Below are 25872 nucleotides of genomic sequence, written 5' to 3' on the forward strand. Positions count from 1 at the left end.
AGCGCTGTGTGCACAACTTTAAGTTTGTTCAGTTTATTTTTGGTTCAAATAAAAACCCACAGTCTCCACAAGCCGACCTTGTCCTCTTCCTTCCCTGAAACTTGAACTTTCATATATATTTTTTACATTACCATCTAAGACAGAGTTTCCCAATTTCTCATTCAGCTGGGTTGGTTTGGGTGTATTGTGCCATCGCTGTCTTGTCCCTTAAAGGGACCATTCAGGCTGTATTTATTTGACACTTTCTTCTATTTTGGTTGGGATCATTCTCAAAACAGGGTGACAAATTTGTCCTTTATTTGTGTTGTCATGAAACAGATTTCAAATACACAAGAAATCCAAAACAAAAACATAAGTTTGATAATACTCCCAGGTGTTACCGACAAAATATCAACAGTCAAATCTGATATTTTCTTTCATCATTTAGATATGCCTTATCCCACTGGCCATAAACGCATTTATGCGGTGTGAGAAACATAAAAATAAGAATATTGGAGAAATTACGACACAACTGTGGGACAAAGAAACATTTGTTTTTTTAATTAAATGTTTTTAAAAATGATTTTGTGTTAAAAATTGTTGTTGTCCTATGTTATGGACTCACAGTTTGTGTATTTAAAGCACACAACTGTTTAAAAATTAATATTTAAGGTGTAAATAAAATTTAATAAACACATAAAAAAAATAATTTGTGGCCAGCAAGAATTTAATGTAAATTCATCCAAAGAAAGTCACTGATATAAAATGGGCCACATTGAAGAACTTAGACTAGAATTTAGTAGTTGTTGTTTTTTACTTTGATTGATAAATCCAGATTTCTTTAAAATGTGTTCCTCATGTTAAGCGAACTGCATCAATACAAATTCATGAAAACATTGAGAAAAACAAAAAAATAATTTACAAAAAAAAACCCTATTTTGTCTTGAGTTAACATCTTATCAAACTGAAATTATACATGCAACATGATTTTCATCTATCTATATAAAGGAGCAAAGCACTCATTCCAGTAAATTGCGGAAAGATTCACATTTGTTCTATTTTATTGCTTTAATTGAAGGTCAAGTTATTTTTAAACCCCTTAGAACCCTTTAAAACTCCCAATGTGTGATGCAAAAAAACAAACAAAAGAAACAACAAACAGACTAGTCACTTAAAATCATAACGGGTGTGCACAGAAACACACGGAGGACACCTGAAAACAAGCTAAACGAAGAAGTCCAGCTCTGTGACCTGTGAGAGCAGAAGAAGAGGGTCCGCTGAAGACCAACCACACAGAGCCCACCGTTCAGGACCTTCACTTGTATGTGGAAGTGTAGAGGCTTGATTTATAAAGACTAGGTGTGGATTTCTGCATGTGACAGCGCAGCACATCTTCAGGAGAACTGGAGCTGTTGCACACCCGGGATCTGCAACGCACATAAAAGCAGCACTCAAAATGCTTGAAAAGTGTGCTATCTTCAATTAAAATGATTGACACTTGGTTTGAATAGATGAAAGATCACGTCTGATGTTTTTGGCCGCAAAGAACATGCTAGCATTCTCACCTGCTGATAGGAGGTGGTGTACACCATCACATTTTGTTGCTGTCCATCAGCTGTTATGATCCCTGCAGGTAGTGGATTTGCTGAGAAAGAATAATATTTCATTGTGTTAGATCATGATGTTTGTGTTGTATAAATCAAACCAAAGTCTATGGTATGGCAACACAAAATACAACATTCAAAAACATACGACGTTTTAGTATATTCTGTTTCAGAGAGTTAGAATTGTTAGCCTGTTGGGCCTAAAATGGAAAAATCCTAATAGTTCTCCTAATAATCACCGTTTCTGTTTAAAAAAATGTTGTGTAACGTTTTGTTGGGGCAGAACGCAGCCCAGATATTTATTGTGAGCTTGGATGCATGAAGGAAATATTTATATAGCATAATAAAAATTAGAAATGTTACTTTTGCAAGTAAATGAAATAAAACAAGTTTGTGTGGAAAACTGAAAGAAAGAAAAAAGAATTTACATAAAAATATTAAAAGAAAAAATATACTTTTAACACTTAACCTAAAATGAAATCTGGAAATATAAAAAGATAACTCTAATACTATATCGTATATAAAAAATGAATACATTCAGGTTTAGCTGTGTGTAGAAAGCCACTGCACCAGTAACATACCCATCAAGTTCATAAGTTACTTACTGAAAGACTCATCGGTCAGCTCCTCTCCCATGCCTTCGGTTACAGTTACAGTGCTTATGCCTTTCTCGCCTTTCATAGCCTGAGAACATACAGACAAATGTAAGATCCATCTACCAATAAAATGAGAAAGACAACGTTAAAGATGTCTTTTCTGCCTCAACGCTATACCTCCTTTGGGGAGATGATCATTGCATTGTTAATTTTCGACCCAAATATCAAAGACGTCTTGAAAGAGAAAAACCTTAGGTTAAGACTGTAAAGATTTGGAATGAAGAGTATATTATGTGCCTTCAAGGATGTTTTGAGTGTATTTTGTTGGAAACATTTGAATCCCCAGATCTGGATACTCACACAAATGTGGCCTCTGATTATATAGATTTTTGTCAGTTCTACCCACCAAAACGTATAAATTATTGAGATGAGTTATTGAGATGAAGAATTATTGAGATAAATGAGAAAGACACAACTCTGACAGCTGTGAAAAGTGTTTCCAAAAAGCCCTTATTTCAATGATATATGATGGCATTGGCATGGCATTAAAAATGTTAACGCTACCTCTCTGAACTTTTGCAGGTAGAGCTTCAGAGGCTCCACATACATGTCGAAACCCAGTGTGGACATCGCGAACAAGATGTCTTCCCCGTTTATCGTCTTCCGTTTCTCCTGATGGCACCTCTCGCTGGCTTCTGAAGTGATGAAACTGATGAACTCGCTCACACACTCCTGCACACACTCCTTGGCGTCTTTTGCAATCTGATTGGATGGACGGAGGAATTTTTTTTTTTTAATAACATGCATTTGACTTGAAAGTTTCACTTTCGCTTAGGAAAACAATAAATTAATTAATAGAAAGGTGATCAAAATGTGCATCTTTTTAATACGTAAACAAAAATAATTAACATTTAAAAAAGGATTTAATTTCTCCAAGCAAAGCCAGAAAAAATAAATTACCTTTCCTGTTTGCGGTATTCCATTCTTCATGATTCGGGCAACGTTAGCGATTGGGAGATAGATGTCTTGCTCCCGTAGGTTATCTTTGCTTCCATTCCCATCCTCGTGGTCGTTGAGTCCCTCATCACCTTCATCTTTACAAAATAATAATAATAATAAATGCATAATATAAATAATAAATCAATAATTCAGAATCATTTAAATATCACTTCTTTTTTATTTAAATATTTTATTTTTATATATACATTTAATTATTATTTACAATTATATTTATTTAAATGACTCCAAATTATTCATTTAAATATTAATAAATTATATAAAATATATATAAATACTAAATAAAGCATTTGGATTATTTTATATGATGTTTGACGGCACTTACCATCCTGAGTTTGGAGAACAAAGTGACTACCAGCCATATATTCTCCTGTTATGCCAAGCTGGGAGGCATCTGTGGTTGAACTGTCTCCGTCCATCTGAAACATAAATTAAATTGTATTACATTTGTACATATTGCTCTTGTCTTAAAACCAAGTGACTTGCCTATCTAGTACAATATTTTGGGCCATCACAGAGCACTATTGGACTTATATTTACACGTGGGCATCCAATATTTTGAGACAGCCATCTTGTCTTCATATATGCACAATTAATAAACCATTCATATAAATGTAACCTTTATTTTATTCAGTTATAAACGTTCATTCAGAACTATCAGCTCAATGGATCACTTTATTCCACACAAACATATCTTTTTCATTTGAATAAACAACAACAAAACAAACAAATTTTATAGTTTGCTATTCATATATCTACACACACACCTAGGATATTAAAATATGTCATGTGATATAAATGACATTGGTAAAAAAAAAAACTGCCTGGTTTGAATGATTAATAATAAGACTCTTCTGTGTATAGTATATTATATTGTATTGACATACCAAACCACATTGGTGTATTTTATTGGCTAAACAGCCGGTGATGATCAATGAACATGTAGATTAAACATGCTCAAACCACATTTCCCCCTGAAATATTCACACAAAATGCTGCAATGAATTATTTTAAGTTAATTGATAAACGCATTAAAGAGCAGAAGAGGGCAGTTAACAAGGACGACGAGCCAAGGCACCAGTGTATCCTTCAAAACGGGTCGTAGTAAACAAAGGGGCCGAGCACCATGACGGGCTTTTTACAATAATTGCCACAACAGCGAGCTGCTTTTCATATCGCGCGCTTAATTTCTCATTCTCCCCGCCAACTAATAATAAAACACTCGCACGCGGAGATTTCCATTCGATGTAACAAAGTATGGGTTAGCAATCATTGGCCGGAGCCGCACACTAACCTGCGATGAAGCCCTGGTTGGTTCGCGTCTCAGTTCGGCCGTTTGGTTGGACAGAAAATGGCTGCGGGAGAGCCAGTCCCTGCGCAGGGCTGAACAGTCCTCGAGGAGGAGCCTCACTCGGACACCAGGTGGCGCTACAGGCAAGTTTAAAAATAAAACAGCAATGTATCGAAACAGCGCCTCCCATTGGTGGTGACTGTTACACTGCACTAAAATTGGCTTGAGAAGATCAGTCTACTGCTTAACACGTGACTGTTACATTCCTTTAATAGATATCAACGTTTTCTGTTTCGTTATATCAAGGCCACGTTTCTGTATCTTTATATTTGTTTCTGATACTTTTCAAATGTTTTGTGTGTACAGAAGTGGACTTAAGTCTTGAACAAAACAATTCATCATAAAAACATGAGATTTTATTTTTTTACCCATGACAGGGTAAAAAAATGCTCCCTAATGCATTATATATATTTAAATGTGTCAGTGAAGAGAAAGGTAAATGCGTGATGTAGACGCGCGAGAGATCACTTCCGGTGTAAAGTCTGGAGACGGTTGGACTTCGACGCCGTTAACCAACAAGAGGTAAAAACTATATAAATACTGTTCGTTTTCTCACACAAACCGCTCGTTTCGTGTCTTAGACCATCAATGTCTACTTACATTCACGAGTCTTTAAATCATGTTTGATTTTGACTTCGCTGTGTATTCTCTTTGAGGTGGACCCCCTAACTGCATTATGACTGACAGACAACACCGGTTTGACCGAAAAATGTCAAAATTGAAAATACTGTGGAAACAAAGACACCTAACTTACATCTTGGAAACCCTTGAGGTAAAGTTTCAAAAAATAATTTCAAAGTGAACTATCACTTTAATGATTTGCTTTGAATGGGCTATATGCACGCATAAGTTCCGCATTTGACGTAAGGATGCTCGTCCATTTCCGGTTGTGTAAATTAAAGCGGAGGAAAACCGGAGAAAACGGGATTATGGCAGAGTCTTCAATATTTACTGTCCTCCCGTCTTTGAAACGAAACGTACATACGTTTAGATGTAATTTTATATATAGTTATGTTTATTTAATATAATTTTAAAAAGAAGCATAAACACAACGAGGGGTGTCTGTTTTATCTGTTTTTGTGACTAACGTTTCATTAGTATAACCATGGAGTATAAAATTCAATATAAATTCTCGGTATTGCATTGGACTCTATGATCGGCGGAAGTTATCGAGCATCCTTAATCCTTCACCGGAAATAACGCCGTGCATAGAGCCCATAATGTACAGTAACAATATAAAAATTTGCTATTTTAATGTTGTTTGTATAGGCTAATCACAATCATGCTAATATTTTTTATAAAATGTTTCTAATATAGTATAAAGAAGTCTGTTTACATTCAGTTGCCTGGATGGGCATTATTCAGAAATTAAAATAAAAGAGTTGAAAAAAATAAAATTCTAAATTCCTTTTAGAAAAATTAAAACAATTTCTAATGTTGTCCTTTTGTAATATCATGCATGTAAAGACAAATTACTAGTAAAATGATTTTATTGAACTGTGGATATTAAATAATGTTAAATAACTATAAATGTTATGCGTGGTAAACTAGGTAAATCATTTATACAAATTATCCTCATTAATTTTCTTCCTTTCATCAATCTACATTAGCATTGATACATACACTTTTTAATGTCCTTCACAGCAAAATATAATAAAATAATAAAACTAGCAACACCAAGACATTATTGTTTTAAAATAACAATAACTAATTAATCGAAAAATAAAATGCATTAGTAAATTGTATAGGCTGCCCAACGCAAATATTTGGACATCAATACCATTTAATTGATTGGCCTGCCACATCTCAATGTACCTAAATACAAATAATCATAAAACATATTTATTAGAACCAAACTGAAAATGCTGCTCTAAATACTAATCAAGGAAGATGAGTGCAAATCAGTCATAGGTTTAACATATGAAAACAGCTGTTCTTTATTCAGTGAAGATGGTCATGTGACTTGGAGAAGTACAATTGTCACATGAGGCAGCATGTGTGATTCATTGAACTGCATGTATGGGACGGATTGATATTTCAAATATTTCAAGTAAAGTCATCCACTAATGTTCAACTGTGCCGAGAAATGTAAACCAGCACATCAGATAGTGTTCTGTTTAATGAAATATGACAATGTCAATTCAACATTTATGTCACCAATGACAATAGAAGAAAACACAGTGCTAGAAAGGCAGTTCCCAACAAATCCGCCAAAGCCGTCAGATACGGGATAGAGAAGCTATCAGGGTCCCTGCCGCATTTCCACAAGCAGTGAACCATCACATCAGCGGTACCCAGCAGGAGAAACACCTGAGTGGAAGAAGATTCAGAGTCAAATACCACTCCTTTCCTCAATAAGACACACGCTAACATCACTTGCCTGTGTGAAAGCTGCTACCAAATAGAAGGAAATGAAGAAAGCAGTGGGTGGAGCCGGGCTGCCCTGTATTAGGTAAATGGTGTAGACGAAGATCAAGTGACCTGGGATGGCCAACATGAGCAGCACCTGTGCTGATCTTCCGTTCGGCCCTGTAAGAAGCAATGCAAAGGTGATTTTTGTCTTCGTTCTTAAACCTTAAAGGGTTAGTTCACCTACCCTACCCTACCCTTCTCCTTCGACTGACTGAAACCGGACCTTATCGGACAACAGAACCTTTTTAGTTGCACCGAGTATCACCGCCCCCTCCTAACCTGAGAATCTTAGTGTAGGGAAGTATGCGATTTCGGATGCAGCCTGTTTTGGAGTTCTCCGGACTATATCTATATCTACTTGGAATTGAGCGCCAAATGCAGAGCTGGTGCAAACATATCTACATCGCTATGATCAGATGCTTTCTTAGCTACTGTTTTTATTTTGTTATTGAGAGGAAAGCACGCAGCACGTATTTACATGTAAACGTCGCTCCAAGCAGTGTGGATGGCGTCAGGATGTTCGCTAACAGTACACTGCGGCAAAGGTACACCACAAAGTCTTTTACCCCAAAGTAAAGAATACAAACTTAAATGGCCTTTACCTGTGGTGTAAAAGCTGCGGCAAGGACAGTAACATCGTTTAGAGTCGTCTGGAAGTTCGCCCGGCGGACAGTGAAAATGAAGATACGTGGCTATACGACTAGCCTGGACGGAAACCAGATTACCACCAACACCTTAAGGAAAGGTTGACATTGGAAATTTAAAACAGTCACTCACAGTTGATCAGAACACAGCAAGTGAGTTGTGTTTGACCCACCATTTATAACAGGAGTGTAGAGAACAACTCCCTCAAGCACTGGATCTGTGACGGTTCGGTCCAGAATCAGTCCTCCAAGACTGGAGATAAGCAGGTTGTACCAACATAATTGCAGTTGAATCAACACAAAATGGTCCATTCTAGACTTATATTTATGTACTAAGTGGGGAACATTTACCTACTGATCACCAGTGCGGTTATTATTGGCTCCCAGCTGGAAAACAGCAGTTTTTGGCTTTCAGGGTGCCGAAATGAAAGAATGGCCCACACCGGCGTCAGGGACAGGAAAAAAATACACACCAGGTAGGTAATATAAGGGTAAGGTTCTATAAACAAAGAGAGTTTCAAAATATAGGGTGTTAAAGGGAGTAAAAATAGCCCACACCTCTCAGTAAACTAATCTTTGTCCAGTGAACTGGTCTTTCATTCTCACCCATGCTGTAAAATAAGCCTTGACTGATGATGGCGAGCAGTCCAAGTGTGATGAGGTCACCAAAACTGGCAGCGATGGGCGTGGCTATGTTGTCAGGGTTGACGCCCACCTTCTTGGACCCAAAAATCACACCAACCATTAAGATCCCTGGAAAAATATTAATATATCAAATCCATGCAGAATTTATACAAGCGGTCTGAACTTTACAAATAGGAAAAAACAGCAGCAGAAGCGCAGCAGACCTGTTCTGACCAGATACATTACCATAATCTCTATTACCAAACCAATCTCCTGAGTTGAAATAATGTTCAGTGCTTAACCTTGTTTGTCATCACTAAGGAACTGCTTCCATTAATCACACTGACAGTTCCATCCATTTATGCCGAATGCTGAGCTATGTGGCCGGAGGATATTGGGTCTATATTCGGGACCTGTGTGGAAAATGGGTTTGCGTGGCCAAGATCACAAGCCATAAGCCATTCAAGTGAGAATAACCTCATGATCAGCACCAACAAAGATGACTTCCTCCATATTTGATGAGCATGAAGCATTTAATGGAGTTATAAATGGTCTATTTTAAGTCGATAAAAATTGGTCACAAATTTGGATGCAAACCCTGCAGCAGAGATGCTGTGAACGCCGTCACCACGCTGCAACAGCAAAGGAGAGCTACATGGTTCATGAAGAGCTCCTCTTCCAGGATCCATCCAAGAGCCGATGCTACAAGAGCAGCCAGGAAGCCCAGAACTGTAGCTTGTATCTAAAGAGACAAATTAAGTAGAATGAAGAACAGAACAGAGCCGCACAAGTATCAAATGAGTAAATGAGCTGCATTAACCTGTTTGAGGGCAAGATTTCCGACGATCAGGTCCCACTTCTCGCCTGAAGAGTTCATTCTGCCAACGTTCACCTGCAATATTGATATTGAAGTGTAGAATGACGTATTTGTTTTATTTAAGCAATATAAAGCATTACAAAAATAAACCTTGTTTAGTTCAAAACGCTATGTATAACCCCTGAGGGCTGTTTATATTCACAGCATGGTATGAAGTTCATCACCATGACAAAAAGCATGTGATGAAGGGGAAAGTACACAACGCAGATACAATACAGCAAATCAGACTTCATCAACAAGGAGGAAAAAGTAGATCATCTGTAAAGTTCCTCATTCCCACACATATCAATCAATGCATTTCCATGACTTTTCCAGTCGTTCCAGCAGATTAATGATTTTTAAATATTTTATTAATTTATGAATAATTAAAACAAATTAGTTCATATATTTCCATTATTTTGTCCCATTGAACCAATATAATATGCATCCCTGAATCTTTTTCTGGGGAAAAGCATGGCTTTTAGATGACCAGCCTGAAAATGAATGCTGGTCCAGTGGGATTTAATAGGTATATAGATAACATAGTAACCTTACAGCGGTGGAGAGTCTTGAGGCCAGTGTCATTTCCAGGTTCCCCTTTAGGCCCAGTAAAGGTGGAACAAGGATGAAGATCTCGGTCACAGAAGTGAAAACGTCCCAGTGCTGATTTATAAACACAAGACAACAATTTATAGTCAAAAATCCCAAACATCCACCCAAGATCATCTCCCACACTCACCTGCACAAGGTCCAGCAACATCCCCGCCAGCACCGTTCCAAAACCTGCCAGGAGGAATGGAACCAAAATCTGTAACACCATGGCCCAGATCGACTCACTTGGCATCTCCTGGCCATGAAAATTCTGAGGCTCATCCTGCGTTATGGTCCAGGAAACCGATGTTGTCCCGATGTTGTCCTGATGTTGTCCCAGTTTTGTTCCCGCATTAAAAAGCAGAGGATCTGACTCTGAAAACTCCTTACTGCAGATTCGAGTGAAGCTTGATTCTATGTCAGGTCTTCTGGTCTCTGGTATAAATTCATGCCCATTTTCGGAGGTCAGCTCACACTCTTTCTGATTTGTTTCAGTGATGGATCCCATTAGACAGCCTTTCGAAAAATAATTAAGATGTTTGAATTTAAAGTACATCACGTAAAGATATTTCATATAATGAATCATGTGTATAGATGAATTTTAGATCAACCTTTTAGAGGGTTGTAGTACCTCATCTTTTTTGAGTTACTCTGGGGTGAGTCCAAGGACCCATATTATTTTCTTTATATATAAATAACATCTTTGATACTGTTCATAATGCTAGGTATCATCTTTATGCAGATGATACCACTAATACTGTACGTATTACCAGTCAGCTTTTGACATTGTAGTCTAGTTTGTGTGAATTAAAACTGTAAATCAAGTTTTAAAGTCTTAAAGTTGAAAGTTTAAAGTTTTATTTGTCCAAAAAATAAACAATATTTTTTTTTCAGGTAATCACTATAAGTAATCATAAACTTCCATTCAATGTTTAGAAAAAATTACCTTACCTTAAAGCAGCAAAGCCCTAAAAACAAGTTGAACATATGGTGGTTGCCGAGCACATCTTTAACTTTTTCCTCTCCTTCAGCCTTCCATACATTAATAGCAGACTGACTGTGTGAAAGTGAAGTCAATCTCTTTGTGCTGAGCTCACACTGACCATGAACTCATTTAGCACACATTTCTCATTAGAAAACCGAGGCCAGACTAAAACTTTATGAATGTTGCCTTCAGGCGTTTGGGATTCAACTGACTGGCAAATCACAATGCATTCATCTGTACAATTCTCTATCGTCCAATTACGAGGAGAAAGTTATTTCATTATTTGTGCTGTCGCTGTGCTTCATGGCGCCACCCACAGGACAGAGGGAGAACTGCAAGTCAAAAGTCACAGATACTTGTTCTTGATACGTAAAGCCATTAGTTTTTAATAGCAATGTTTTTTATATCGGAGATTATAAATGTACTCAAATGTGTTTTTAATTTGCTCTCATTTTCTTGTTTTTCTTTGATTAAAATTACGGCTTTTCATCATTAGTAACCAAAAAACTGTCTTCAGCGCATAATCTAAACGTTCGTGTGTATATATATATATAAAACATATGACAATATTAAAATACATGTAAAAAATACAAAACGTAAATGTTTGGGCGAAATAGACATCTGGCGATTTTTCCACATGCATTTATTATGAAATTCACCCTGAGACGCAGACCGGAAATTCTCTTGACTGTGTGAATCATGTGACTCCAGCACAGCCCCTCCCCTCTCTGACACTGTTCAGTAAACCCCCAAACAGACTGATCTAATGGCAGCTAACTGAAAATAGAAGTCTGTGTTGTTTCTATGACGATGGCTGTGGATTCGTTATCTCCTGATTGGGAGTTTGACCGCTTTGATGATGGATCACAAAGTAAGTAACGCGTCTTATCGGGATGATATTAGGAACGTGTAAAAATCTGTAGATCCTGCAGTTAGCTGAGTAACGTTAGCCAGCTGTCAGATGACCAGGGAAAGTGGCCAAGTTCAAACACTGATTAGAAATGATGTGTGTGGGCTTTATTGATTAAACAAACATTTGATAAGGAAGACTTTCACTTCCATTTGGAAGTGTCTACACATCATTGGATTTGATGTTTCGATTTCTTGTAATGCAAAATTAAGTAATTGGTTTAATTAGTCAGTGAATAAAGTGCTCAGAATATCTATATTTTTTCATTCACATGATATTATTTGATTTAAGTTAGATGTACATGCCAAAACTCTGAATACAATACATGCTATAATATAATTATTTTGGTCTATAACAGGGGAGGGCAAACATTACAGATCTAAAGACCCCCCATCCAGATGGATAAAATAGCTATTATTTTATTCAAGATATCACCTTATTGTAATTTAAGATAATGACATTTCATCAAAGTTAAACATGAATTTTGAACAATACCCGTTCTTCTCCTTCGTTCAGGACAACTTTGATTAACTTTTTTGATCCACTTCATATGTTGACTACTGTATATATAAATATTCATGCTTATTTAATTAAATAAAAACATGTATAATTAAAGAATTTCCTGTCACCCAAATAAGGAAGGAAATCATTTGGAGCTTTATTGCTGGTGTTGTGACTGTTGATCTGTTGCATTTTGGTTCCTTCCTGTGCAGAAATTCACACAGAAGTGCAGGTTAAAAACTATGAGAAGTTCTTAGAAGAATATACCACTCAGCTCCAGGGTATCGAAGAAGCCCTTGACGACTCTATCGGAGATGTGTGGGACTTCACTCTGGATCCCATCGCTTTGAAGGTGTTTTGTAATTATTATATCTTCATATCAGGGATTATTTCTTGTTGAATTGCATTTATTTAAGATCACCGTCTTTGCTCTTCCACACCAGCTCCTGCCGTATGAACAGTCCTCACTGTTGGAACTTATCAAGACAGAAAATAAGGTCTGATAATAATAATTATTGGTTCAACAATGTGCTGTTTTAGATGCTGCTGTTTGGTGGACTGCAAATCTGAAGTTAAATTAGTGTATTATGAGTTTACCTGTTGCTTTTTTCCCTCTCTCTCTCTCTCTCTCTCTCTCTCTCCACCAGGTGCTTAATAAAGTCATCACAGTGTATGCAGCTCTTTGCAGTGAGGTTAAAAAACTGAAATATGAGGTAAGTTGGAGACTGGAGTAATAAATAAAAATAGTATAAGAACATACAAAAAGTATGCATTAAATTGAGCAAAAGTAAAGACATTTAAAAATGTAGCAAAATATTTGTTTTTCAGTTGAATAGAAAGTCCAAAGAACAGCGAAAAATATCCACAAAAATATTAATGGAGTAGTTCATTTAAAAAAAAAAAAAAAAAACTTTTGCTTATAATTTACTCACCCCCATGTCATCCAAGATATCCACGTCTTTCTTTCTTCAGTCGAAAATAAATTAAGGTTTTTGATGAAAACATTGCAGGATTTTTCTCCATATAATGCACTTTACTGGGAACCAAACGGTTCAAGGTCCAAAATTATTTTCGACATGGACCTCTTGGATGACATGGGGTTGAGTAAATTATCAGCAAAAGTTTTTTTTAAAAGTGAACTTCTCCTTTAAGCAGCACAACTGCTTTCAGCATTGAAGATAATAAGAAATGTGTTTTGAGCTGCAAATCTGCATATTAGAATTAGATTATATTAGATCATATTAGATTTTTGAAGGATCATGTGATGATCAATGATGCTGAAAATTCAGTTTTGCTATCACAGGAATAAACTACATTCTAAAATATATATTAAAAAAAAACAACTGTAATAATATGTCACAATATTGCTGTTTAAATAAATAGCACCCTCACTGGTGAGCATAAGAGGCTTATTTAAAAAATAATAATAATACCAACACCAATCTTTTGACCAGATGATTATAAAGTCAATTAATCAGATATAAACTTGCTACTTTTGTGTATTTTTAGGCTGAAACCAAGTTCTACAATGGCTTGCTATATTATGGTGAAGGAGGTAACAATTGTTGTTTTGGTTTTTGATGTTCAGTTTACAGCTTGTGTTCATGATAATCAACATTATTCCCATTTTAGTTCAAAGATCATATATCTGAGTGGATATTAAACAGGAAATGATTTTATGTTTGATGTTAATTTGATTGAGCTAACCTGTAGCTTTTAATAATAATACAAATGTATTGTATGACGCTTTGAATTTGATGACTCCATCTGATTGGATTGCAGTGTCAGACACTAGTGTGGTGGAGGGAGAGTCACAGATTCAGATGGGCCGCTTTATTTCCTTCTTACAGGTTTGACATCATGATCTTTTTGCATTCAAAAGAAATGAAGAGCCCTAAACACATAGATTTATTTATTCTGTTTATATGTAACAGGAGCTGTCTTGCTTTGTGTCGCGCTGCTTTGAGGTGGTGGTCAACATGGTTCACCAGCTGGCTGCTTTGTATAACAGCAGCAAGTGAGAAGTTTACATATTTACTTGTTATGTAGTGTTACACGAATGCTGTCTTGCTGAATTATTCTTTTTTTTTTCTATATCTCAGGGGTGCAACAAAAATCATTGAGTCCACAGGTGTACACTTTCAGGTAATTTCCATCTTCATGTGGTTCCTCACTGATACGTGACGTCTTGTAGACGTGACGGTTTCTCTTTGTCTACAATCAGGCAGTGTACGAGCATCTGGGAGAACTTCTGGTGGTCCTCATCACCCTGGATGAGATCATGGAGAACCACGCCACACTGAGGGAACACTGGAAGATGTATAAAAGGTATTTAGATGTTGACATTAATGTGAATGAACTGAAATTGAGTACATTTCATTTAATAAAATGCATCTCATGAATGCATTTATGAAATGTGGTGTTTCACGTTGGGGATTTGGTGAAAAGATTTTCTGTGTTGTTTTCTGAAGGTTATTGAAATCTGTCCATCATAACCCGGCTAAGTTTGCCATTCCAGAGGAGAAACTGAAGCCCTTTGAGAAGCTCTTACTGAAGCTGGAGGGGCAGCTGTTGGACAGCATGATCTTTCAGGTCAACACCGTTCAGTTTTGTTTGCATAGTAAAATAAATTCTGTAGCTGTAGTTTGCCTTTAATGCCAATATTTGCCAATAATATTGTCAGATTAGGGCTGGCAAAAGATTAATCGCGTTTAATCGCATCCAAAATAAAAGTTTGTGTTTACATAATATACTATGTGGGTGCACTGTGTATAATTATTTTATATATATAAATACACACACATGCCTGATTGCCTGTATATATATATATATATATATATATATATACAAAATAATTATACACAGTGGTTAATAAGTGTTTTTTCCCATTTTCATGCAGGCTTGTGTGGAGCAGAGGTTTGATAACCCAGAAGAAGGTGTATCCGTCTCTAAAAACACTGCCTTTGCAGAGGAGTTTGCGTATAATATCAGAACCATTTTTGCCAACATTGAGTCAAAGCTTGGTTTGTATATGTTTTGAATTCCAAACAGCATTAATGAGACTTCCTTTTAGCTGTAGACAACTGACAACAGTCATGTGACTTGCAGGTGAGCCGTCAGAGATCGACCAGCGGGATAAGTATACGGGCGTATGTGGTCTCTTCGTGCTACACTTCCACATCTTTAGGGCAGTGGACAAGAAGATCTACAAATCCCTGATAGATGTGTGTAAAAAGGTGAGTACACTTAACCAGCGGGATTTATGCGTGTGTAGATCTGCTCTTTCAGTCATTATCAAAACTCTTTCCCTTCTCCAATCCTCCAGGTCCCTGCAGTGACATTAGCAGCCAATATAATCTGGTTTCCAGACACATTTCTGATAAACAAAGTCCCCGCGGCAGCTAAACTACTGGACAAGAAGAGCGTCCAGAGCACCCGCAGCAGCAGAGATGCGTTCCTGCAGCAAAAGGCCCAGACACTAATGAAGTAAGAGATCAGATAAGAGATAATTCATGAGATGAATTATGATTTAGCCTCAACAATTCATCCATGTTCCGTGTATTTTATGCCATTATAAAGATTTAGGGTTCCTTATAAAAGGGGCTTTCGAACCAGAGGAACCTTTTCACAGTCCCTAGAACTAATAGTTGAAGTACCTGGGAATGATTTTAGTTTTAGGAATGCCTTTTAATGTGCACGTTTAATCTAATACGCAGATAAAACGCTGGTGTGGACGGAGATCGTATTCGTTTTACTTCTCCATTTTCAAACGAAAACGCAGTAGTGTGGACGGGGCCTAAGTTCTTATAACTACACGGTGCGAAAGCCCTTATTGACTGATTTTGTTCCTGTGTGCAGGGACATGCAGTCCTACTACATATTTGTGACCTCCTGGATGATGAAAATGGAGTCAATATTATCAAAAGAACCGAAACCAGAAAAACTGTCTGAGGACTTGAGCAACAGGTGTAATACATTTGTGCAGGTAGAGATTGACGTTTTCTTCTTTTCTGTTATTTTTGGGATTAAAAATGTTGTTAAAAAAGTTAGAAAATTCTCACTATTAACTATGATTTGTGCCTCAATAAACCCCTAATTAGTGCTTACTAATAGTTCGTAAGGTAGTAGTTGTTAAGGTAGGGATGTAGAATATGGTCATGCAGAATAAGGCTTTATATGTACTAATAAACAGCTTATATCCTAGCAATATGCATGCTAATAAACAACTAGTTAATGGTGAGAATTGGACGCTAAACTAAAGTGTTACCCAGATGTGTCTGTGTTTCAACAGGGAATCCTGTACGCTTACAGCATCAGCACCATCATCAAGACCACTATGAATATGTACATGTCCATGCAACGGCCCATGACCAAGACCTCGGTGAAGGCCTTGTGCCGATTGGTGGAGTTGTTAAAAGTGGGTTAATGAGTCAATATTTTCAACAGCAAATAATTTAACATATTTTCAAATGCGAGCAGTGTTATATTATATATAGTATTATATACCGTCTGTTTTTCAATGTAGTATGCATTGCACAATCGTTTACACAATTTTTTAACACTAATATTGTGCACTACTTACGTAGTACATTAGTTCTAGTTTTTGGACATAAAACATAATGTACACAATTTGAACAATATTTGATCTGTAGTAGTAGTGTTCACATTAATAGTAATGTGCACTATAAATCTAGTATATTGTAGTATGTACAATAACAGTAGTCTGCACTGCAATTTAGTGCATTATTTGTTGTGCTCTGATGTGTACTACAAATATAGTACATTACTTGTAATGTGCACAAATATTTGGAAACAAATAACGATAAGCACTATAAATTTAGTACATATTTTTATACATTAATATTAGTGTTCACTACATATCTTGTATGATGGTTGTAGTGTTCACAAAAATGTCAATGTTAATAGTAGTCTGCACTATAAATGTAGTGTCAGTAACTGCAAATTTAGTGCATTATTTGCAGAGCTCACCATTTTAATACTAATAGTGTGCACTACAGATGTAGTACATTACTTGTAGTGTGCACAAAAAATTTGGACACTAATGATGTGCACTAAAAATCTAGTATATCATTTTAAAAATTAATAGTAGTGTTGAACTTGACTTATTACATATTCATATGTTTGGTTTAGTCTACATAAAAAGGTTGATACATTAGTAGTAGTGCGCATTATAAATCTAGTACAATTTAGTGTGCGCAATAATTACTCTGCTCAAATTTAGTGCTTTAGTTGTAGTTTAAATGCTAAAAGTGTGCACTAAAAATCTAGTATATTGTTGTGTGCACAATCATTTGGTAACTAATAACGATATGCATTAGAAATTTAGAACAATTTTATTTTACACATTAGTAGTGTTCACAACATATCCAGTATGATAGTTGTAGTGTGCACAAAATCATAAACACTAATAGTAGTGCACTATAAATTTAGTACATTTTAATCAGTTATAATGTACAGGCTATCCTAGGTGCCAAGTGTACACTAGGTTGTATGCAAGTTCCACTGTGCAGTGATAGGTAGTGTATACTAGTTCTAGTGTTCAAGTGTTCTTTAGGCTGTGTGTACTAGTTCATTATGCAGTGTCCCCCATAAGTCAAGTACTCTACAGTAGTTGTAGGGTGCATTGCGGATCTGCTACACTATCGGTAGTCTTCTAGGTTGTGTGAGGTGCACAGTGTTAATGTGAGTGTTTGTCAAGCACAGGCTGTGGAGCACACATTCCACCGGCGCTCAGTGGTTGTAGCAGACTCTGTGTCTCACATCACGCAACAGCTGCAGTCTCAGGCCCTGGCCTCCATCTCTACTGCTAAGGTACAAACACAACCATTTCACATACACCAGCTCTATAGACCAGACATTCTCATGATTTGTTGTTGTCTTCATTCAGAAACGAGTGATCTCTGATAAGAAGTACAGTGAGCAGAGGCTGGACGTCCTGTCGGCTCTGGTTCTGGCTGAGAACACTCTGAACGGGCCCAGCACCAAAGAGAGGAGACTGATAGTGTCTCTGGCTCTCAGTGTAGGCACTCAGATGGTGAGTATAAACACACTTGAGTGCTTTTGAATCAAATTTATGGCCAATTCGTGACATTTGAATATAAACTATTAAAATAAATGTCATTCTGATGCCTTAAAGTTGTTTCCAGTTTATTTTACTTTTTTATTTATTTATTTTTTTTTTTTAAATGCTCATGGTGTTTATTTTCTTATTAATACAAATATTTTCTTTATTTGTTTATTAAATATCTTTTATTATTAAAAACATTTTTGGATGTTGTTTTTTTGATGTTCATTGTTTTGTTTTGTTTTATGCTTTGATTTATTCTTTTTTTTAATGTTTTTTTTAATTGTTTTATGTTTTTTATGTTTCTTTTTCTTGTTTGATGTTCTTTTTTGTTGCATTTTTGTTTTTTGTCTTGTTTTTGTTTTTTCATTGGATTTTTTTATGTTTTTCTTTGTTGATGTTCTTTTTTCATTGCATTTTTTGTTTTTCTTTTTTGATGTTCTTTTTTCATTGGATTTTTATTTTGTTTTTCTTGTTTGATGTTCTTTTTTTCATTGCATTTTTTTATGTTTTTCTTTTTTGATGTTCTTTTTTCATTGGATTTTTTTTATGTTTTTCTTTGTTGATGTTCTTTTTTCATTGGATTTTTTTTTTGTTTTTCTTTTTTGATGTTCTTTTTTTCATTGCATTTTTTTATGTTTTTCTTTTTTGATGTTCTTTTTTTCATTGCATTTTTTTATGTTTTTCTTTTTTGATGTTCTTTTTTCATTGGATTTTTTTATGTTTTTCTTTTTTGATGTTCTTTTTTCATTGGATTTGTTTTTCTTTTTTGATGTTCTTTTTTTCATTGCATTTTTTTATGTTTTTCTTTTTTGATGTTCTTTTTTCATTGGATTTTTTTATGTTTTTCTTTTTTGATGTTCTTTTTTCATTGGATTTGTTTTTCTTTTTTGATGTTCTTTTTTTCATTGCATTTTTTTATGTTTTTCTTGTTTGATGTTCTTTTTTTCATTGCATTTTTTTATGTTTTTCTTTTTTTATGTTCTTTTTTCATTGGATTTTTTTTTTGTTTTTCTTTTTTGATGTTCTTTTTTTCGTTGCATTTTTTTATGTTTTTCTTTTTTGATGTTCTTTTTTTCTTTGGATTTAGTTTTTTTTGTTTTGTTTTTATGTTTTGCTTGTTTGTTCTTTTTTTCATTGCATTTTTGTTTTATGTTTTTCTTGTTTGATGTTCTTTTTTTTTCATTGCATTTTTAAAATGTTATTTCTTGTTTGATGTTCTTTTTTTCATTGCATTGTTTTTTTGTTTTTGCACAGAAAACCTTCAAGGATGAGGAGCTCATGCCTTTACAGCTTGTGCTGAAAAAGCTGGACTTAATCAGTGAACTAAGAGAGCGGTGAGTCTTACATTTGTTCAACTAGTTATGATTAGCAGTGGCCAATTTTGAGTTTCTGACATATGTGACTGTCTTGTAAAGTGCATGATGGGATATCCTCTCTCCTCAGAGTCAAAGTGCAATGCGACTGCAGTTTTCTCTACTGGCATCGAACCGTCTTCCCCATCTACCTGGATGATGTGTATGAAAACGCTGTGGATGCGGCCAGAATTCATGTAAAATCACAATCTTTCCTTAATGTTCACTTTATGTGTGAAATCATTTTTATACATGCCATTTAAATATGTATATATTTCTCTAGTACATGTTTAGTGCGCTCAGAGACTGTGTGCCCACCATGTTGCACGCCAAACACATGGAGTCATGTGATCAGCTACTGGAGTGTTATGACACTGAGATCATGGAAATCTTCAATGAGGTAAGCCAATTGCTGGATGCACTTTTTGAAGTGTAAGAAAAGATGAGGAAGACGTTGAAGATCTTAATGAAGAAAGTGAACTGAAGTAGCATCTTGGGTTCAGTGTAGTCGGAACGAACCCAGAACATTATATTTATTCCATGACAGTTTACAACCCTTAAGGTAAATGAAGTTGCTCCTATTGTAACAGCTGTGTTCTGTGTGTTAATGGAGTTGAGTACAATTCTACAATTGATGGCCATTTGCTCATAATATGATCCACTCAAATGGTGCAGAAACAATACAACTTTTTATTCTCTATGATGGCTAAGCCATTTTGGGGAATGAGCATGATCAACCATCTATTATGGAGTGGAATCTGGGTTGGGGTATAATTTCTTACACTTATAATTTTGCATATTTTTTCTGATCTTTAGCACCTGCTAGACAAGCTGTGTAAGGAAATTGAGAAGGACCTGCGCTTGTCTGTGCACACACACCTCAAACTGGATGACCGAAATCCTTTCAAAGTGGGCATGAAGGATCTGGCACACTTTTTCTCTCTCAAGCCCATTCGCTTCTTTAACCGTTTCATCGACATCAAAGGTAGAGAATATAAGACTGAATGTATGAGTTACACTAAATGTATTTTATATAATGAGTTATTTAATGGGTACATATCCTGCATGTTTGTCTTTTGTCCCTGAAATGTACTTTTATAACGTTAGTCAAGGTTTTTCACATCAAAAACAGTCATAAACAAGTGTATTTTTTAGTACTGTACCTTTAATAGTGATAATTCAGGGAAAATTTGAGGGGAAAAAAATGTAAAATGTATTTCAAGCACTGGCAAAGTCAACTTGTAAAAAAAATATTAATACATTTTTTTTAAACAATGTTTTATCACATTTATTATTATTTTTTATGTTTAATCAGATTTTATTGTTCTATTCTGTCTTTTCGAAAAGAATGAGATTAATGCCAATTATTCGTTTTTATTATTATATTGTCTTATTAATTTTTTACAGAAAATATGTTTTTACAATAATTTATAGTAAAAAGGTTTATCTAACCTTAATCATGGGTTTCATTAGTTTATATTTAATTGTAATAGTAAAGTGGATATCAATGTTATTCATTATTTTTTTGTGATGTAGTTTATATTATAGTATTTATACTTTAATAATATTCAAATAAATACTATAATATATACAGTGTCTGTGTGTATATATATATATATTAACTTATTTTAGTAATATATATACAATATATACATTAAATATTATTTTAGTAATGTATGTATTTTAAATATTTGTGTATTATTATGTATGTGTATTATTTACACGTTTAATCATTTGAAAGCAATACCTTTATAGATGAAAATAAAGTGGAAAAGAGTCTTTCTCGTGGGATCATTATATAAAGGGGTCCTCGGTTGTCATAACCTTGAGCTTTATCTCTGCCTTCTAAGCAAGATGTGTAAGATATTAAGATCAAGTCTTCTGTTTCCTGCAGCCTATGTGACTCACTATCTAGACAAGACATTTTACAACTTGACGACTGTGGCTCTTCACGACTGGGCCACGTACAGTGAGATGAGGAATCTCGCCACACAGCGCTATGGTTTGGTCATGACTGAGGCTCATCTCCCCAGCCAAACTCTTGAACAGGTGTGTACCTCACTCGATGGATCTTCTCAAAAATGTCATTTCGCATTCAGTCTCACTTCATTTTTTGTTTCTTCTAGGGTCTGGACGTCCTAGAGATCATGAGGAACATTCACGTCTTCGTCTCCCGCTACCTCTACAATCTAAACAACCAGGCAAGACTTTACCTCTGAAGTTATTGGTCCATAAATGTACTTTAGTTGATGTGTTTGTGTAAAACATGTCCTTCATTGTGTGTAGATCTTCATTGAGAGGACCAGCAACAACAAGCACTTAAATACCATTAACATTCGCCACATTGCCAACTCTATTCGCACTCATGGAACGGGTATCATGAACACAACGGTATGTAGTGATCCGTCTGTATTATATCCGTTAAAGATCCGATATTTTCTTTTTTTATGCCGAAGGTGGCTGATTTAAAGCCTATATGATTTCACACTATTTCATTTAAAGATCGTAAAAACGCATGCATAACAGTTTCTGAAATTAAATTTCGATTTATTTTACATAATATTTACTAAATCAGAAATAAATAATTAGCAAATGAATATGAAAAAATTGTTAAAAAATAAGTAAAATATTGTTGGTTTTTTTATATGATTTATTTGGCTTCTTGGCTTCTTCTTTTCGGAAACTTCTTGATTCTTTTGTAGCTTTTTACTCTATTACTATTACTATGTATTAATATAGTGTAATACTAGTATAAGTACTAATAATTGAAAAGCGAATGCTATAATACTTTTAGGGATGTGCCCAAAGCTGAATACTGAATTCGGAAAGGAAATTACGTATTCTAAGAAGTTCCTAAAGGGACATGTTCATGGAAAAAAATATGAGCTTGGAGGAAAAAATACATTTCAATTATTTTGCGTTCTCTCGCAATTATATAATTGGGTAATTATATTGTATATTTTCGGGCATCAGGAAGATGCTATCAATATGCAGGGTTTTGAAATCGCTTTCAAATTTCAAAATTTTCACTTTTCGAATGTCCATTTAGGGGCTCCGTAGAATGCATTAATTTTCCGTGTCTTTCGGAATAAGCTATTCGGCTTCTGGCACATTCCTACTTTTTCATATCCACTTTACTTTAGTACTTTTACAGTTCTGTCTAATAATTTATTCAAGAGAGACGGTAAACCAATTGAAGTTAGAGAATGAGAGCTCCATCTCTCAGGCACTGGTGTTTTCAGCGCTGTCAAAATATAAGTCCGGCATACCGTCAAAATAAAAGTCAGAAACCGAAAAACGTTATCGGCCTTAAAAGAACGCTAAATATCGGCTGACATATCGGTCGACCGCTAATATTGATGGTTTGAAGTATATCTCTGCAGGTGAACTTCACGTATCAGTTCCTCCGCAAGAAGTTCTACATTTTCAGTCAGTTCATGTATGACGAACACATCAAATCCAGACTCATCAAAGACATCCGCTTCTTCAGGGAAACCAAGGATCAGACCGACCAAAAAGTATGTTGGTTTCCATTTGCATGCCGTTGTTTCGTGAGGCAATATACTTTTTTTTGAAGACATGTTCTTCTGTTGGTTTCTGCTGAACGAAGTACCCCTTTGAGCGAGCGGAGAAGTTCAACCGGGGCATCAGGAAGTTGGGTCTCACTCCTGATGGTCAGAGCTACCTGGATCAGTACAGACAGCTCATCAGTCAGATCGGTAAACTTTGTCGTTTAAACGCATTTAGAACTAAATGTTGGTGAACTATCCCATGAGGTTTCTTTCATTCCCTCTCTTCCAGGCAATGCGATGGGCTATGTGCGCATGATCCGGTCAGGAGGACTGCACTGCTGCAGTAGTGCTATTAGGTAGAGCATCACTTTCTACTACTACCATTGACAGTAAAAAAGATGGACAGCCTGTCTCCCCTTCCTTCCGCGGTAGAAAAATTAAGTCCAAATATCCCAGAAACGATCATTGCTGATTACATCGTTCGGAGCCCGAGACTCACTCGCAAGCACAGCTGTCAATCACCCAAACCAAACTAAAACCAAACTTATTGGAAAAATTAACACTTGAACATATGTCTGCGTGATCAGGTCTACCTACAATGGCCGAAGAATCATTTGGCTCGGGTCCCTTTCGATTACAAAGAAAGGGGGGGATTTATGACCTATACTGCAACTAGCCACCAGGGGGCGATCAAAATGTGTTGGCTTCATTTTTCAGGACATGTGCACAGCACACTTGACTACTGCACTCAAATGTTATTTGACTGAGACATTCAGATCATAGTTATTATTGATTAAAGGAGTAGTTCACTTTTAAAAAAACTTTTGCTGATAATTTACTCACCCCCATGTCATCCAAGATATCCACGTCTTTCTTTCTTCAGTCGAAAAGAAATTAAGGTTTTTGATGAAAACATTCCAGGATTTTTCTCCATATAATGGACTTCAATGGGAACCAAACGGTTCAAGGTCCAAAAGACAGTTGACATGGGAGCGAGTAAATTATCAGCAAAAGTTTTTTAAAGTAATCTACTCCTTTAATACTAGATAAAGTCGTCTCTCATGAAACTCAGACAACATAATACAATATTCATTTAGAATTCACACTAAGATGTCTTCCAGGTTTGTTCCTGATCTCGAGGACATTGTGAACTTTGAGGAGCTTGTGAAAGAGGAAGGTCTTTCTGAAGAGACTCAGAAGGCCGCCAGGTACTGTACATCATAACTCACTCAATCAGCCACATAATAATAATTAGTAAATTATTCATTTCTAAAATAATAATAATGGTCAAAACATACCAATAATAATATATACTGTGTATATATATATATATATATATATTTTTTTTTTTTTAATTTCAGCCAACTGGATTGTGTGCTTAGCGACCTGACTAGCAACTCCGCTGAAGGAACCGAGTACTTCAAGATGCTGGTGGGGGTTTTCGCACCTGAGTTTCGCAGTGTTAAGAACATGCACTTGAGGAACTTCTATATGATTGTTCCTCCTCTGGTGGGTCTTCAGATCTGTGAAAATGTGATGGGGTAATCTCTTGCTTACTGCAGCATCGCGTGCACCACGTTCATTTCTCTTCTCCCTCGCAGACAGTCAATTTTGTGGAACACTCCATCAGCTGCAAAGAAAAACTAAACAAAAAGAACAAAGTGGGAGCTGCGTTTACGGACGATGGTTTCGCCATGGGTATGTGTTCATTACGCCTACAAACGCCAATGGTATTTCATCGATAAACGATATATGCAAGGACCTTTCCCATGTTTTCCAGGTGTCGCCTACATCCTGAAGCTTCTAGACCAGTATCAGGAGTTTGACTCCCTCCATTGGTTCCAGGCTGTGAGGGAAAAGTACATGAAGGAAATGAACGCAGTAGTGAAGGAGCAGAACGTTCAATCCACCAGCCAAGATGAGAAGCTCATGCAGACCATGAACCTGACCCAGAAGAGACTGGACGTATATCTGCAGGTGTGGGACTATCTTCATTCTCCTCAACAATGATGGCCAATCCCTTTGTTTATTCACATCTTCTCTCCATTTGTAGGAGTTCGAGCTGCTTTATTTCTCTCTGAGCAGCGCTCGGATCTTCTTCAGGGCTGATAAAACAGCAGCCGAGGAGACCCAGGAGAAGAAGGACAGAGGTTGGTTAATGGATCCATGATCTCTAGAACATCTTATAGTGACTTTTTGGACCACAGACACTTATTTAAGCTCTCTCTTTACAGAGGAAGTTTCCAAAACGGGTGCTGGTGCCTCGCCGATTGAGGGTGAACCGAGTGGCAAGTGAAACTACGAAGCAGCTTGAATGAAATGAGTCATGGAGGTCATAAACATTGATCGTCCAGCCACTATACTTCTTTTGGAGTCTGTACAGCATCTTAAACTCATTTTGCACTCATTTGACTGGAACTGACAGTGAATTTGGACCAACTAGACATTTATTTTATGACTTCAATGACTTTCAATCGGTGTTTTGCCAGCATTGTTTTCGATAATGACGTAAATTTGAGAAATGTGATTGGTAGATGAAGGTATCTTAACATCCTCTTGAATATTAGCCACACGTATTTTTAGATGATAAAACCACCATTTACCATACAATTTTTTTATACAAAAATTAAAAGATGAATAATGACATTTCTGAAAATTAGTCGCCCTCATGTCAAATTAAAATCTGTATAACTTTTATTCTGTGGAAAAATTTTAGGTCGATACAGTGAAAGACAATGGGGACCAATAGGGTTATTTTGGACCCCATTTACTTTCATTATATGGACAAAAAAGTTCTTCCACAAAAGAAAGGAAATTCGTATAGGTCTGGAACAACGTGAGGGTGAGTAA

At 36.0% G+C, this 25872-nt stretch overlaps 3 protein-coding genes across 4 annotated transcripts; 1 reads left to right on the top strand and 2 right to left on the bottom strand.

Moving 5' to 3' along the window:
- Positions 1 to 1143: 1143 nt before the first annotated feature.
- On the bottom strand, positions 1144 to 4617 carry nfybb (nuclear transcription factor Y, beta b). Of its 2 annotated transcripts, XM_039658092.2 has the most exons (7): positions 4491 to 4617; positions 3522 to 3615; positions 3140 to 3273; positions 2744 to 2941; positions 2189 to 2267; positions 1545 to 1624; positions 1144 to 1406 (listed from the first exon to the last, which is right to left on the bottom strand). In XM_039658092.2, exons 2-7 carry the CDS (start codon positions 3613 to 3615, stop codon positions 1374 to 1376), a joined length of 618 nt encoding a protein of 205 aa, XP_039514026.1. In that variant the 5' UTR covers positions 4491 to 4617; the 3' UTR covers positions 1144 to 1373. The 2 variants fall into 2 exon arrangements, with proteins under 2 accessions (XP_039514026.1, XP_088983809.1); XM_089127683.1 differs by lacking the exon at positions 4491 to 4617 and having other exon boundaries at positions 1157 to 1406; positions 3522 to 3624.
- A 1472-nt stretch (positions 4618 to 6089) lies between these two features.
- Positions 6090 to 11312, bottom strand: slc41a2a (solute carrier family 41 member 2a). Its single transcript, XM_039658045.2, has 11 exons — positions 10626 to 11312; positions 9823 to 10190; positions 9639 to 9746; positions 9048 to 9119; positions 8825 to 8969; positions 8210 to 8356; positions 7955 to 8102; positions 7777 to 7856; positions 7562 to 7693; positions 6928 to 7076; positions 6090 to 6857 (listed from the first exon to the last, which is right to left on the bottom strand). Exons 2-11 carry the CDS (start codon positions 10180 to 10182, stop codon positions 6696 to 6698), a joined length of 1503 nt encoding a protein of 500 aa, XP_039513979.2. The 5' UTR covers positions 10183 to 10190; positions 10626 to 11312; the 3' UTR covers positions 6090 to 6695.
- Positions 11313 to 11371: 59 nt separating this feature from the next.
- washc4 (WASH complex subunit 4) lies at positions 11372 to 25668 on the top strand. Its single transcript, XM_039658046.2, has 33 exons — positions 11372 to 11530; positions 12283 to 12422; positions 12514 to 12567; positions 12718 to 12783; positions 13580 to 13625; positions 13853 to 13920; positions 14005 to 14087; positions 14173 to 14215; positions 14295 to 14398; positions 14542 to 14662; positions 14970 to 15093; positions 15179 to 15306; positions 15396 to 15556; positions 15929 to 16055; positions 16362 to 16487; positions 17795 to 17902; positions 17979 to 18125; positions 19413 to 19492; positions 19602 to 19707; positions 19794 to 19910; positions 20327 to 20495; positions 21405 to 21559; positions 21637 to 21711; positions 21797 to 21901; positions 22894 to 23028; positions 23121 to 23229; positions 23312 to 23378; positions 24144 to 24230; positions 24384 to 24531; positions 24624 to 24720; positions 24803 to 24999; positions 25076 to 25172; positions 25257 to 25668. Exons 1-33 carry the CDS (start codon positions 11464 to 11466, stop codon positions 25316 to 25318), a joined length of 3519 nt encoding a protein of 1172 aa, XP_039513980.2. The 5' UTR covers positions 11372 to 11463; the 3' UTR covers positions 25319 to 25668.
- Positions 25669 to 25872: the final 204 nt, after the last annotated feature.

This window comes from Pimephales promelas, chromosome 25 (genome assembly GCF_988280905.1).
Source record: "Pimephales promelas chromosome 25, fPimPro1.hap1.1, whole genome shotgun sequence".
NCBI lineage: Eukaryota > Metazoa > Chordata > Actinopteri > Cypriniformes > Leuciscidae > Pimephales > Pimephales promelas.

What these genes read in the sequence shown, in the direction of transcription:
- nfybb (XM_089127683.1), bottom strand. Translation starts at nt 3,624, where the DNA reads ATGTTTCAGATGGACGGAGACAGTTCAACCACAGATGCCTCCCAGCTT. An exon ending in ACCTGCAAAAGTTCAGAGAG is followed by an intron (nt 2,268 to 2,743) that starts GTAGCGTTAACA and finishes GTATGTTCTCAG; the next exon opens with GCTATGAAAGGCGAGAAAGG. An exon ending in GCTGACCGATGAGTCTTTCA is followed by an intron (nt 1,625 to 2,188) that starts GTAAGTAACTTA and finishes ATTCTTTCTCAG; the next exon opens with CAAATCCACTACCTGCAGGG.
- slc41a2a (XM_039658045.2), bottom strand. Translation starts at nt 10,182, where the DNA reads ATGGGATCCATCACTGAAACAAATCAGAAAGAGTGTGAGCTGACCTCC. An exon ending in CACAGCATCTCTGCTGCAGG is followed by an intron (nt 8,357 to 8,824) that starts GTTTGCATCCAA and finishes ATATTTTTCCAG; the next exon opens with GGATCTTAATGGTTGGTGTG. An exon ending in AGGCTTATTTTACAGCATGG is followed by an intron (nt 8,103 to 8,209) that starts GTGAGAATGAAA and finishes CTTTGTTTATAG; the next exon opens with AACCTTACCCTTATATTACC.
- washc4 (XM_039658046.2), top strand. Translation starts at nt 11,464, where the DNA reads ATGACGATGGCTGTGGATTCGTTATCTCCTGATTGGGAGTTTGACCGC. An exon ending in TGATAGATGTGTGTAAAAAG is followed by an intron (nt 15,307 to 15,395) that starts GTGAGTACACTT and finishes CCAATCCTCCAG; the next exon opens with GTCCCTGCAGTGACATTAGC. An exon ending in CCGTTTCATCGACATCAAAG is followed by an intron (nt 20,496 to 21,404) that starts GTAGAGAATATA and finishes TGTTTCCTGCAG; the next exon opens with CCTATGTGACTCACTATCTA.